The 14,455-nt window shown below is 37.6% G+C and overlaps 1 protein-coding gene across 4 annotated transcripts in view; it reads left to right on the forward strand.

Annotated features, from left to right (window-relative positions):
- The window catches only part of ADK (adenosine kinase), a 529,136-nt gene that overhangs the window by 38,886 nt on the left and 475,795 nt on the right, over positions 1-14,455 (forward strand). For 2 of the 4 annotated variants that reach the window (XM_045439672.1, XM_045439673.1), the window contains exon 2: positions 2,052-2,126. The exons of the other annotated variants lie outside the window; for them this stretch is intronic. In XM_045439672.1, the coding sequence (XP_045295628.1) occupies positions 2,052-2,126 (75 nt within the window). The remainder of the gene's footprint in view (positions 1-2,051; positions 2,127-14,455) is intronic. 4 annotated transcript variants of the gene reach the window in all.

The raw sequence follows: 14,455 nt of genomic DNA on the forward strand, positions 1-14,455 counted from the left end.
ATATTTCTTAGAGTATAGAAACCTTAGGCCCAGAGAGGGTGCATTGATTTATTAATACTATACTAAGTTTTCAAATGGGGTGCAATGAACTGTTTTGGGAATCCATGAGATGTTCAAAGGTTTGACTTCTGAAAAAGAAATATCACAATTATTGTCCTTAAAACTAAGAGGGGGGGCGCCTGGGTGGCTCAGTCGGTTGAGCGTCCGACTTCAGCTCAGGTCACGATCTCACAGTCCGTGAGTTCGAGCCCCGCGTCAGGCTCTGGGCTGATGGCTCAGAGCCTGGAGCCTGTTTCCGATTCTGTGTCTCCCTCTCTCTCTGCCCCTCCCCCGTTCATGTTCTGTCTCTCTCTGTCTCAAAAATAAATAAACGTCAAAAAAAAAAAAAAACAAAAAAAAAAAAACTAAGAGGGGACAAGCTGGGGTGGAGCGATTGATATGAGGGTAGCAGGATATTTTGTGGTGTTAGAAATGTTACATATTTTGATTCTGGTGGTGGATTCATGACTGTATGCATTAAACCAAACACTAAAAAAGGGTGAGTAAAAAGAAACAGCCAAGCAGCCCAGTAACATCCCATGCTTTTTTTAAAAAAAGCAAGTTCTAGGAGTTTTTATTGTTTGAATAACAATACACAAATCAGGCAGAGAAGTTTCTAATAAAATGATGGCCAAGTTTTACTGTATCTGCCAGTTGATCCTTTATCTTCTAAGTACTTAAGATATTTTCTTTTTATATTAGATTTTTTTTCTGATTATAAATGCAACTTAAGTCTGAATAGATAATTGTATTTTCTTTTAACTCTCCCTCGTTCAGGTTTCTTTAAACAGAAAAAAGGGGGCGGTGTGGCGCCCGTGTGACTCAGTCAGTTAAGTGTCTGACTTCGTTTCAGGTCATGATCTTGCGGTCTGTGGTTTTGAGCCCTGCATTGGGCTCTGTGCTGACAGCTGAGAGCCTGGAGCCTGCTTTGGATTCTGTGTCTCCTTCTCTCTCTGCCCCTCCTCTGTTCATGCTCTCTCTCAAAAATGAATAAACGTTAAAAAAAATTAAATTTATAAAATAAAAAGAGAAAGGGGAGAGAAAAAAGAACAAAGGGACAAATACCTCTTTATTATGTATTCAGCCATAGTTGCCCAAACTGTGGTTTTAATATGATACTGCAATTCAGTCTTCTAAATCATTGTAGATTATAAGTGTAGGTTATATTTTATTCTCTTAAAGAAACTCTGGGGTACCAGTAGTATTGATATTACTGATAGTCTCCATGTGATGAAGATAGAAACTGGTTTGGAGGCAACTGGAAGAGGTCTTCAGCAAACTGGAGACCAACGGGAGATTACACAGAGGCAAATTTCATTGAAAAACCTAGAAGAATGCTTCCCACTGAGGCTGACCCAACCATGGCCACTGGTCCATTTCTTGCTGTTAGTTGGGCTTCTGTTTAAGGCATCTCTTGTGGTGGAGTTGTAGCCTTCTCTTGGTTTTGAGCTACACTGGGATCATTGTGAACATAGACTTCTTTGAAGTCTGTTAAACGTAATTGAAAATTTCACTATCTGTGATACTCATTGTGCGGGTCTCACCACATTCAGTTTGTCCAAGGTGGGGCTTTTGGCTGGACTCCTGGAGGACTTGCTGCAATCTCCCTAATCACTTTTGGTAGTTGGGTATCTTACTAGCTAGATAAAGTTAATTATCTGTCGTGTTTGTTGGGTATAGAACTTTTGTTATGATAGAACTTAAAAAAAAAAAACAGTCTAATTAGCTTTGGTCATTAGCTGTTGAATATTATGAAAAAAGATCACATGATCTGGTTTCTTCTATTTGATCCAATTTGAAAGTCATCCTCCTTTCTAAATAGCTTATGCTACCTCTAAAATGTTGTCTGAAATGTAAAAAGCAAATCAAAGGTTTAATAAACTAGCATGTTAGGTTTATTTTTGACGTAAAGTGAAGATACATATTTTTATATTTGTGTGCATTTTATACATCAGCTTACTTTTAGAAGTATTTCTAACTTGTGCTTGCATTTTTGTGTGTTTTTTTTTTAGTGAAAATATTCTCTTTGGGATGGGAAATCCTCTTCTTGACATCACTGCTGTAGTGGATAAGGATTTCCTTGATAAGTGAGTATTAAATTCTTCGTATGTACTATGTGAAACTTATATCAAAAGAAAAACTGTTGAAGACTTTGGACTCTAATACTTTCAATTGGAGGAAAACTCAGGAAATTTAATGTGATTAATAGCAAGTTGCACTATAATTATTTATGAATTGACCACAGTTTTCTCTGGGAAAACTTTAGGTACATTTGTTCAATCCTGTTGCTAGTTTCACTTGAAATTAATTAATTCAAGTTTATTTTTGAGAGAGAGAGAGAGAAAAACTGCATGCACGTGCATGGGTGCAGGGCAGAGAGAGAGGGGGTGGCTAGAGGATCCGAAGCGGGCTCTGTGCTGACAGCAGAGAGCCTGATGTCTGTCTTGAACTCACGAACTGTGAGATCATGACCTGAGCCGAAGTCACACACTTAACTTGATTGGGCAACCCAGGTGTCCCTGAAATTTATTTTTTATTCTCTGCAAGGAAGAAGTATATATGATTTACCTAATGATTTAGTTCCCAAATTTTTAAATTGTTATCAGTGAACTACATCTGTCATGGTGCTATAACACAAATGGGAAAAGAAATAGGATTAGAGAGGACAAGAAGAATATGCAAGACATAATTCAGAGGTGATCATTCTATATTAATTCTCCCTTAATAGTAACTTCTGATGTTTTAAATTTAGCTGAGAAATCAGTTTGTGTTTATTTTTCTGGCTGTTTGACACCATTTGGTACAAAGAAAAAATTAAGTAGTAAAAAAGGGATTTATAATGAGGAAGCAAGTTCTGTCTGTGCCCAAGGGCAACCACTTTTTTTTTTTAATTGAGGTAAAGTTCACTTAAAATTTATAATTTTAACACTTGTAAAGTGTGTAATTCAATGACTGCCAATACATTTTTAGGGTTGTACAACCATCACTGCTATCTAATTCCAGAACATTTTCATCACCCCAAAAACAAAACTGTACCCAGTGGGTAATCATTTCACTATCCCTGCTTGCCCTTTCCCCACCTCTGCTCCATGCTCTGATCTCTTGGGACCTACCATTCTGCTTTCTGTTTCTATGGATTTGCTTATTTTGGCCATTGTATTTCATATAAATGGAAACAGTTTGTGGCCTTTTGTGTCTGTCTTATTTCACTTAGCGTGATGTTTTTCAAGGTTCATCCAAGTTGTAGCATGTATTAGTAACTCATTCCTTTTTGTGGCAAAATAATATTCCATTGTGTACACTCGCACACACACACACACACACACACACACACACACACTGTATTGGTTGATGAGCACTTAGGTTGTTTCCTTTTTTGGCTGTTGTGAATCAAACTGCTATGAACATTTGTGTACGAGTTTTTGTGTGGACATGTATTTTCATTAATCTATGGTATTGGTATCTATTGGAGTGGAATTACTGAGTCATGGTAATTCTGTGTTTAACTTTTTGAGGAACTACCTAACTTTTCTACACGGTTGCACCCTTTGATATTCCTACCAGTAATGTATGAGGATTCCATTTTCTTGCCAAAACTTGTTCTTTTCCCTTATTAATTAATTAATTAATATTTATAATTTTTTTTATTTTTGAGAGAGAGAGACAGCATAAGCAGGGGAGAGTGGCAGAGGGCGGGGGCGGGGGGAGAGAGGGAGGGAGGGAGAGAGAGAGAGAGAGAAAGAAAGAAAGAAAGAAAGAAAGAAAGAAAGAAAGAATCTTAAGCAGGCTCCATGTTCAGCACAGAGCTGGATGCATTACTCAGTCCCACGACCCTTGCATCATTACCTGAGCCAAAGTCAAGAGTCAGATGCTCAACCAACTGAGCCACCCAGGCACCCCATTTTATTATTTTTAAATATTTTATTTTTTAAGTAATCTCTGCACCCAACATGGGGCTTGAACTCATAATACCGAGATTAAGAGTCACATGTTCCACTGACTGAGCCAGCCAGGCGCCCCTTCCTTTGTTTAAATTATAGCCATCTTAGTGGGTGTAAAGTGATATTTCATTGTGGGTTTTGATTTGCATTTTTCTAATGACTAAAGATGTTAAACATCTTTTTCATGTGCTATTCATGTATATTAAAGTCCTTCACCCATTTCTGAATTTAGTTGTTTGTCTTTTGTTGTTGAATTGTAAGTGCTCTTTATATATTCTGGATAATAGACCCCCTTATCAGATAAATGATTTGTAAACATTTTCTCCCTTTCTTTGGGTTATTTTTGCTTTCTTTATAGTTTCCTTTGATGCACAAAGATATTTAATTTTGATGAAGTTCAGTTTATCTGTTTTTTCATTTGTTGCTTGTGCTCTTGCTGTCATAATGAGAATTCATTGCTAAATCCAGAATCACAATGTGTATGTGTTCTTTTAAGATTTGTTTTAGCACTTAAATTTAGGTGTTTGATTTGTTTTTAGTTAATTGTTTTATTAGTTGTGTGTTAAGGGTTTAGTTCATTCTTTTGCATGTGGAAATCTGGTTATTTCAGCATCATTTGTTGAAAAGACTATTCTTTTTCCCATTGAATGCTCTTGGTACTTCTTATGAAAATCAATTGCTTATAGACTTGAGGTTTAATTTCTGGATTCTCAATTCTTTCCACTGATCTTTATGTCTGTCCTTTTGCCATTACCACACTGTTTTGATTATTGCAGCTGATTATTTCAGTAGTAAGTTTTGAAGTAATGTGAGGAAGTGTGAGTCCTCCAACTTTGTTGTTTTTTAATTTAAGCTTGTTTTGTCTATTTAGGGGGTGCCTGGGTAGCTTACTCGGTTAAGTGTCCCACTTTGGCTTAGGTTATGATCTTGTGCTTTGTGATTTCGAGCCCCTCATCCGGCTCTTTGCTGACAGCTCAGAGCCTGAAGCCTGCTTCAGATTCTGTGTCTCCTCTCTCTTTGCCCCTCTCTGCTCGTACTCTGTCTCTTTCTCTCAAAAATAAACATTAAAAAAAAAAAAAAGATGTCCATTTGGAGTCTTTTGAAATTCCATATGAATTTTAGAATCAGCTTATCTATTTCTGCAAAATTGGCACTTGGCATTTTGTATGGGACTGTACTGAATTTGTAGATCAGTTTTGTAAGTACTGACATTTTAACAATACTAAGTCTTTCAGTTCATGAACAGGGGATGTCTTTCCATTTATTTAGGTTGTCTTTAAGTTGTTTCAAAAGTGTTTAGTAGTTTTCAGTGTGTAAGTCTTACATTTTCTTGGTTAAGTTTAATCCTAAGTATTTCATTATTTTTGATGTTACTGTAAATAGAATTGTTTTATTAAGTTTATTTTTCTTTGTTTTTTTCCACAGTACTTGTTAGTTGTTTATTTATCAAGAGAAACTATTCCATAGTCCAATATTCATGTTTCATAGTTCAGGAATACAGGTCAGTGACCAACTTCCGTGGAACCAACTGAAAGAAAGTCACTTTGCTCTCTGAAAGATACCAGCCTTCATCATTTCCTCAAAATCTTTTCCGGGAATCATAATTTCTGTAGAAATCCACATAAACCTTCTTTCTGGTTTGTCCACAGCAAACTTTTAGGAAGCTGGAACCCCCAGGGTTATAATGAATGTTGCAACAATACGAAATTACAGATGCTTAGCCAGAAGGCCTTGCATCTGAAGTTTTAGCAAAGCACTGGAAGTCACGGTATTTATTCTCCTCAACACCATCTTCAAACCCAAACTTAATTTTACTTTTGGATTATTCATTGCTAGTACATAAAAATACAACTGATTTGGTGGGGGGAAAACCATTGTTAACAAACTGTATTTTTTAATGTCCTGGAAACTACCCCTATAACTCTTTTAGGTAAACTTGTATGTCAAAGGATCAGGCAAGAATTTATAAATGTGTAAATTTGGCCTATTATAATATAATAAGAAATGGCTCAGATCATGATCCCAGGGTCATAGGATCCAGCCCTGTGAAGGACTCTGTGCTGAGCATGGAGCCTGCTTAAAATTCTCTCTTTCCCCTGCTTGCTCTCTCTCTCTCTCTCTCTCTCTCATTCAAATTCATTTATTTATTTTTAAATGTTTATTTTTGAGAGAGAGAGAGAACACGTGCAAGCAGGGGAATGGCAGAGAGAGAGGGAGATAGAAGATACAAAGTGGGCTCTGCGCTGACAACAGAGAGACTGATGTAGGGCCCAAACTCATATTTATGTCTCTATATAGACTGATGTCTTGCCTATAGACTTGTGGGTTAATTTCTGGATTCTCAATTCTTTCCCATTGATCTTTATGTCTTTCCTTTTGCCACTACCACACTGTTTTGTTTTGATATTGCAGCTGATTATTGCAGAAGTAAGTTTTGAAGTAATGTGACAGAGTGTGAGCCCTCTAACTTTGTTGTTGTCTTTTAAGATTGTTTTGTCTATTTAGGGGGTACCTGGGTAGCTCATTCGGTTAAGAGTCCCACTTTGGTTGTGAGATCATGACCTGAGCTGAAATCAAGAGTCACATGCTCAACTGACTAGGCTACCCAGGAGCCGCTAAGATTTTTTATTTTTTAGGTAATCTCTACACACAACATATGATTAGAACTCACTACCCCGAGATCACATGCTCCACTGACTGAGCCAGCCAGGCCACCCTGCATTTATTTATTTATTAAAAAAATTTTTTTTAATGTTTATTTATTTTTGAGAGACAGAGAGACCAAACATGAGCAGGGGAGGGGCAGGGAGAGAGGGGGACACAGAATCCGAAGCACCCTCCAGGCTCTGAGCTGTCAGCACAGAGCCTGATGCAGGGCTCGAACTCACAAACCGTGAGATCATGACCTGAGCCCAAGTTGGACGCTTAACTGACTGAGCCACCCAGGCGCCCCAGGATATTTGTTTTTAAAAGTTCATGCAAATGTGATCAGAATGGTTGTGATCTGACAGCTGTGTGCTGATACTACAGAGAGCTCAAGTCGCTTCTTTGTTTCATTAGCAGCTCATCCTAAATAAGCTGAAACTTAGTATTTTTGTTTTGAGTTTTAATTTTTAAACTTGATTTTTGACGTCAGTACTTGGAGATAAAAAGCAAGGTTTTGGATCCTAATCATAAATGTAGAGACTTTCCTATTCTTATGTTCCAGAACATTTTTTCCAAAATACATTTTGAAAGTATTCCTTATTATTTCACTAGACTGTGTTTAATTTACATTTCAGACCATATTTAGTTAAGTGTTTTTTATATTTGAACTGTGTAAAAATAAATTTTCTGGGAATAGTTGGGTACTAAGCAAATGAATAAATATATATTTATTAGTCTCTTACACTGTGAAAACGAGTTAACTATCAAAAATTTTTGGATAGAATTTGTTTCCTGATTCTAATTTTTTAAACAAATATCTGGCCTTGGGGCACCTGGGTGGCTTAGTCAGTTAAGTGTCCTGCTTTTGATTTCGGCTCAGGTCATGATCTCATGGTTTGGGAGTTTGATCCCCAAGTAGGTCTCTGCGCTGACAGTGTGGAGCCTGCTTGGAATTCTCTGTCTCTCTCTGCTCTTCCCTTGTGCTCTCTTTCTCTCAAAATAAATAAATAAACTTAAAAAAAGGTATCTGGGGGGTGCCTGGGTAGTTCAGTTGGTTGAGCATCCAACTTTGGCTCAGGTCATCATCTCACAGTTTGTGAGTTGGAGCCCCACGTCAGGCTGTGTGCTGACAGCTCAGAGCCTGGAGCCCACTTTGTGTCTCCCTGTCTCTCTGCCCTTCCCCTGCTCATGCTCTGTATCTCTCTCTTTCAAAAATAAGTAAACATTAAAAAAAGAAAAAGTATCTGGCCTTTTGAATAAAAAATACTTATCAATGTACAACTACTGCTAGTTAAAAAGTAAACTAGTACTAAAGGCTTATTGTTTTTAAGTTCATTTATTTATTTTGAGAGAGAGAGAGAGAGAGAGAGAGAGAGAGCAAGCAGAGGAGGGACGGAGAGGGAGGGAGAGAGAGAATCCCAAGCAGGTTCTGTGCTTTCAGCATGGAGCCCGACGAGGGGCTTGGTCCCATGAACTAAGACCATGACCCAAGCCCAAATCCAGAGTTGGACACTCAACCAACTGAGCCACCCAAATGCCCTACTACTGAAAATTTTTAAGGAATAATGTTAGTCCTTTGCTGCATCTTCCACCTCTCCCCTTGCTTTTACCCTATATCCCAAAAGTGCTATTTTTCCAAAAGAAACCATTTCTAATTCTTAGCTGTTCTTTCCTGGTATCCAATTGTTTCTAAATAATACACTAATATTGCTGTATGTGATTTTTATAAGGCTGGTTGATTGGAGAGGCAAAGAATAAATGTTCCTTTAGTGTAGGGAAAGGATACAAGAACACGATTGCATTAGGAGGGTTTCCTGAACAGAGGACACAACACTCCGTGTGGAGGGGCACATTGATCTTCAAGTTCCTGTGGGAGGATATAACCTAATCATGTTCATGAGTGATAGTGGAAAGGATTTCCTCTGGCCTTCTGAGAACTTTGCTTTTGCCATTTTTTACCAGGAATTTTTATAATTTCTTGGTGTTTAATTGTTGAAGAGTCTCTGGTTACTTATCTCATTGTTGTCCAGGTTCTAGTAACTGTTAAAAACTGCTGTACATTCCTGAATGTTTACTGTGAGAGTAGGCAAATTGAAGGTTAATTTCTCATGCATACAATCTGACTAGCAGTCCCAAGCTTAGGGTCTGTTTGAGGTCTGTATTACTAGGTATTTCTTAGGTTTGTCAGTTTTTATTTATTTATTAAAAAAATTTTTAAAAATTTTATTTATTCTTAAGCACTACCCCCCACCGTAGGGCTTGAACTCATGACCACAAGATCAAGATTCACATGCTCCATCTACCAGCAGAGTCAGCCAGGAGCTCCTTGGGTTTGCCAGTTTTAGATATGTATTGACTCCCTATTGTGATAGCTAAGGATTTAGCTCTCTTTCACCTGTTACCGTTTCCTCTTCATCTTCCCCATGTTATTAAATTATGTTAAAAGCCAATAATCATTGTGAACAAAATTGTGGACTATGGTTACTTATAAAACTTTTTGTTTTTTTTTTTTTTTTTTTTTTTTTTTTTTTCTTCCAGTGACTTATTATATCCTGTATTCATTTGTACCATTTTCTATACACTTACTGAAAATTTCAAACCACTGTTGTTAAATCTGTCATATGTCTACTAACCTCTTCCCTTCTCCTCCCCCTCTGCCTCCTCATTTCTTAAAAATCAGTAAGGGGATGCCTGGGTAGCTCAGTCAGTTAAGCGTCTGACTCAGGTCATGATCTCATGGCTTGTGAGTTTGAGCCCCGTGTCGGGCTCTGTCTCTCTCTCTCTCTCAAAAAATAAATAAACATTAAAAAAAATAAATAAAAATAAATCAGTAAGTCTGTCAACATCTTTTTCTCTGGTGACTTCCTTTCTAGAGTTCTCCATCTTTGTGCTCAAAATGAACAGGTTGTGCTGTTAGACTTTTTTTTTGTTTTTAAGTTTATTTATTTTCAGAGAGAGGGAGAAAGCGAGAATGAGCAGGAGAGGGGCAGAGAGAGACAGAGGGAGAAAGCGAGAATGAGCAGGGGAGGGGCAGAGAGAGACAGAGGGAGAGAGAGAATCCCAAGTAGGCTCCACGCTGTCATGCCAGATCCCGATGCGGGGCTCAGCCTCAGGAACCTTGAGATTATGACCTGAGCTGAAACCAAGAGTTTCCATTTCCTCAGAGTCAGGCACTCCACTGACCGAGCCATTCAGGCGTGCCCCCACCTTTTAAAACAGCAGTTTGCCTTGAACTTCCCTCTGACTTTCTCCTGTTTCAGATTTCTTGTTTCCCATACCTTATATATGCTTAGTTGGTTTTGTGTGTGTTTGTGTGTGTGTGTGTGTGTGTGTGTGTGTGTGTGTGTGTGTGTGTATGTATAGCATAGCCTCAGTAGCTTCCTAAGAGAAAGAGTGCATGAGTACATGTAATTTTAATCCTTGCATATGTGTGACAATCTTTAAAAAATTTTTTCCTTTGCACCTATTGGTTGGTTAATAGGGTTTTTTTTTTTTTTTTTTGCAAATTTGAAGGCATGTGCCATTGTCTGCCGTACATCAAATGCATCTCCTTCCTTTGTAGATCACTAGTCTTTTTCTCTGTGAAAGCTTTTAGTGTTTTTGTTGTTGTTGTTCCTGCTGTTAGTAAATTATTATTATGTAACATTCTGTTGTGTTATGGATGTAGTCTTTTTCTCCTCTCTAAACATTAATTAGAGATGGTTTTGTTTGTTTTATGAAGGTTTCTCTTCTGTTTCCTGCTTTATCTCTATTTTCTGTGGATTACTCTTATTGTTTACTGTGGCCTTCACAATGGAGACTTTCTTTCAATATTAGTTGATTTTTGGCTCTCTGTTCATATTAAATGGTAAGACATTAAAAACCTCATTCCATTGATTTGTATAGGAAGAAGAAAAAATACAAAAGGATATGTTCTAAGCTCTAACAGTTGTGGGAGGGTAGGTTGCCTATGGTAGGTACTTTTATTTCAACATTCTGTACAGTTTAAGATTTTTATAACAATTTTGCTTTTATAATTTTCTAAAAAAGTTTTGATAAAATTATCTATTGCTATGTAACATGTTACCCCCAAACTTGGCTGCTTAAAGTAACAAACAAGTTTAGCATCTATCACGGTTTCTGAGGGTCAGGAATTTGAGAGTGTGGCATAGCTGAGTCATTCTAGCTTAGGGTCTCTGGTCAAGTTGTAGTCAGTCTCTTGGCCATGAGTCAGGGCTCAACTATGGCTGGAAGATTTGATTCCCAGATGACTCATTATTGGCTGTCCTCACTTTCTTAAAACCTTTTTATTTTTTTTTCTTAAAGTTTATTTATTTTGACAGAGAGAGAGAGAGAGAGTTAGTGAGTGAGCATGAGTGGAGGAGGGGGTTGGTGCAGAGAGAGAGGGAGAGAGAATATCAAGCAGGTCCCATGCTATTAGCAAGGAGCCAGTGTGGAGTCCTACCCGGGCTCGAACCCATGAACTGTGAGATTGTGACCTGAGCTGAAACCAAGAGTTGGATGCTCAACCAACTGAGCCACCCAGATGGCCCTCTTAAAAGCTTTTGAACAGAGGATATCAGTTTCTCATCTCATGGACCAACACATGGTAGCTGTTTGCTCTCTTACTAGTGATTTGAGAGAGGCAATCATTTTCCCTAGATGGAAACTGTAGTCTTTTTTATAACTTAATCTTAGAAAGTGACATGCTATCATTTTTGCCATATACGGTTGATCATACACACCAAGCCTGGTATAATGAGGGAGGGCACTACACGTGGATGTAAAAAACAGGAGGCAGGGATTACTGGTGGGGGACCAGAGTGTACACTTTGGTAGCTTCCAAGATGGCTCCCAGTGATCCCTTCCTCCTGGTATTCCATTGAGTAGTCTCATCCCAACTGTACTAGGACTGATCTATATAAGGAATGGCATACAGTAGGAGTGTTGGTATGCTACAGATTAGGTTGTAAAAGACTGTGGTTTCCATATTGAGTGTTCTCTCACTTATTTGTACACACACCTCTTTCTTTCTTTTGGATTACTAATTCTGGGGGGAGCTAGCTGCCATCTCTTGATATTCAGGCACCCTATGGAGTGGGAGATAAGAGGCCTCTGCTTTACAGCCTTTGAGGAACCGAGACTTGCCAGCAACCATGTACATGAGCTTAGAAGTGGATTCTCCATCCTCTGTTGAACCCTGAGTTTACTGCAGCTTTGGCTGACAGCTTGATTGTAACCTCATGAGAGACCTTGAGCCAGAATCAGTTAGCTAAGCCACTCCTGGGTTCCTGACCCTTAAAACCTGTGTGGGATAATGAGTGTTGTTTTAATCTGACAAGTTTTGGGTGAATTTGTTACATAGCTGAAGAACACTAATAAGTAAAGCAAAAAAAATTTTTCACACACACACACACACACACACACACCATACACATTCAAAACCTCATTGGAAGGTTGGTATGCATAGGTTGGGCTTGTTGAGTAATGGAACTTTATTGTGGCTTGATTATATTAAAAGCCTGTTTTTATGGGCTGACTCCTAATATTGGTATCTGGAGGTCTGTTCTCTGAGTCTGTTTAGTTTCTTTACAGAAAAGTCTTTGAAGCGTGGTTGCTTTATTCTTAGAGCTGGACAGAGTAAGGGGGCTAAAGTTACCATAATTAAGTAGGTGGTTTGATCTGTCCCTTCCTATTTGTCCTGTTTTGCCTGTTGTCTCTCATTTCAGAGATGCTTCTGTTTGGTTTCTTCAGACAGTAAATCTCTAATTTATTTTAGGAATTGTAACTTGTCATGGTGAGATGGTAGTCAGTTTCCCTACTTTTAGCTCCATGCCTTATCCATTTCCTCTGAGACTTAGGGCTTCTGCTAGTAGCCTTGGCTTGCCTATCATATGTAGCCTTTTTCTCTTGGAATTGAGATTTGTTTTTCCAGCTCTGGTAAGTTCGTTCGTTCGTTCTTTCTTTCTTTCTTTCTTTCTTTCTTTCTTTCTTTCTTTCTTTCTCTTCTTTCTTTTCTTTCTTTCTTTTCTTTTCTCTTTTCTTTTCTTTCTCTTCTTTCTTTTCTTTCTTTTCTTTCTTTCTTTCTCTTCTTTCTCTTCTTTCTCTCTCTCTCTCTCTCTCTCTCTCTCTCTCTCGGATTTTTTTTAAGTAATCTCTATAACCAACCTGGGGCTTGAACTCACAGCCCTGAGATTGAGTTACATGCTCTATTTACTGAGCCAGCCAGGTGTCTCTCCCTCTCCTTAAAAAAAAAAAAAAAATTATCATTTTTTTTAAGATTTTAATTTTATTTATTTATTTTTAAAGTTTATTTTGAGAGAGAAAGAGAGTACTTGTGCACAAATGGGAGAGGGGCAGAGAGAGAGGTAGAGAGGGAATCCCAAGCAGGCTCTGTGCTGTTAGTGCAGAGCTCCGACTCAGGGCTCAGACTCACGACTGTCAGATTATGACCTGAGCCCAAATCAAGATTTGGATGCTTAACCAGTTGAGCCACCCAGCAATTGGTGGGTAAATAAATGATTATCTTACTTTTTTCTAGGTTCAAATCTTTTGTTGATTCCTGACTTTATTTTTTAAGTATTTAATAATTTATATAATTTATGTGATGATCTTATAATTTCTCAAGCAAGCAGTGTTTAGAATAAAAGAGAGGGTTTTTTTTTTCTTTAATTTACAATTTCTTTTGATTTTCTTGTCTCTCATTTATTTATTTTCTTCTGCTTTTTAATCTCTTACTTGAAAGGATGCTAATTTTTTTTTTTTTTGTACTAGGTTTATAATTAAATATACATAGTATAAACCTTGCATGCAGGGTTTATAAACATTGATGGAGAGAGACAATTCGGAAAAGTATCTTTGTAAATCTGTTATATATACAGTAAACTCTTTGTATAAAGGAACTACATTATATTTTTGCTATATGATAGTATAGTGATGGATACATGTTAGGTACTTGGGAGATAGCATCTGACTGAAAATTTTTTTTTATGGAAAGTCCTTTTTAAAGTGGGATTTTAGGGGCCCCTGGATAGCTCAGTTGGTTGAGCATCTGACTCTTGATTTCGGCTCATGTTATGATCCCAGGGTCATGGGATTGTGCTCTGAGTTGGGCTCCACAGCTGAGCATGGAGCTTGCTTAAGATTCTCTCTCTATATATAAAATAAAAAAATTGAATTAAATTAAAAAATAAAGTGAGATTTTAAGTGTTCAGTGTTTAAAATGTGAGAATTGATACTTTCCTTTTTTGTCTTTAGATACATATTTTTTCTTTCTTTCTTTTTTTTTTTAAGTTTATTTATTTATTTTGAGGGGGGTTAGGGGCAGAGAGAGAGAGAGAGAGAGAATCCCAAGCAGGCTCCTTGCTGTCAGCACAGAGCCCAGTGTGGGGATTGATCTCACGAATTGTGAGATCATGACCTAAGTCAAAATCAAGTCTTTTGCTCAAACAACTGAGTCGCCACTGAGACGACTGGGTGCCACTCAGAACAGGTTTTTAAAGAATTAGAGCCATCATATGCTAATAGTCTTGACACACTGGACTGATGCACCACAAAGAGTGGAATGTAAAGAAGGGCCATGGAAGATCCATCTGAAAAACATTCAAGAATATATGAGAAAAAAGAATATAATAAATTTTAAGAATTGTTATCTGATAAAGATAACATTTATTCAGCATGTATTAGATGTATACGGTATCAGTTTAGTCCTCTTGGCAACTTTATGAGGTAGGTATCTCATAAAGAATAAGTTAGATCTTAAGAAATTTGTTGATGTCCAAAAAACATCAATCATTGAGCAGAGATTTGAAATATAGATTTGTTTTAATTGTAACATTTGTATTATTTAT

The sequence above is a fragment of the Leopardus geoffroyi genome, chromosome D2 (genome assembly GCF_018350155.1).
Source record: "Leopardus geoffroyi isolate Oge1 chromosome D2, O.geoffroyi_Oge1_pat1.0, whole genome shotgun sequence".
Classification (NCBI taxonomy): Eukaryota; Metazoa; Chordata; class Mammalia; order Carnivora; family Felidae; genus Leopardus; species Leopardus geoffroyi.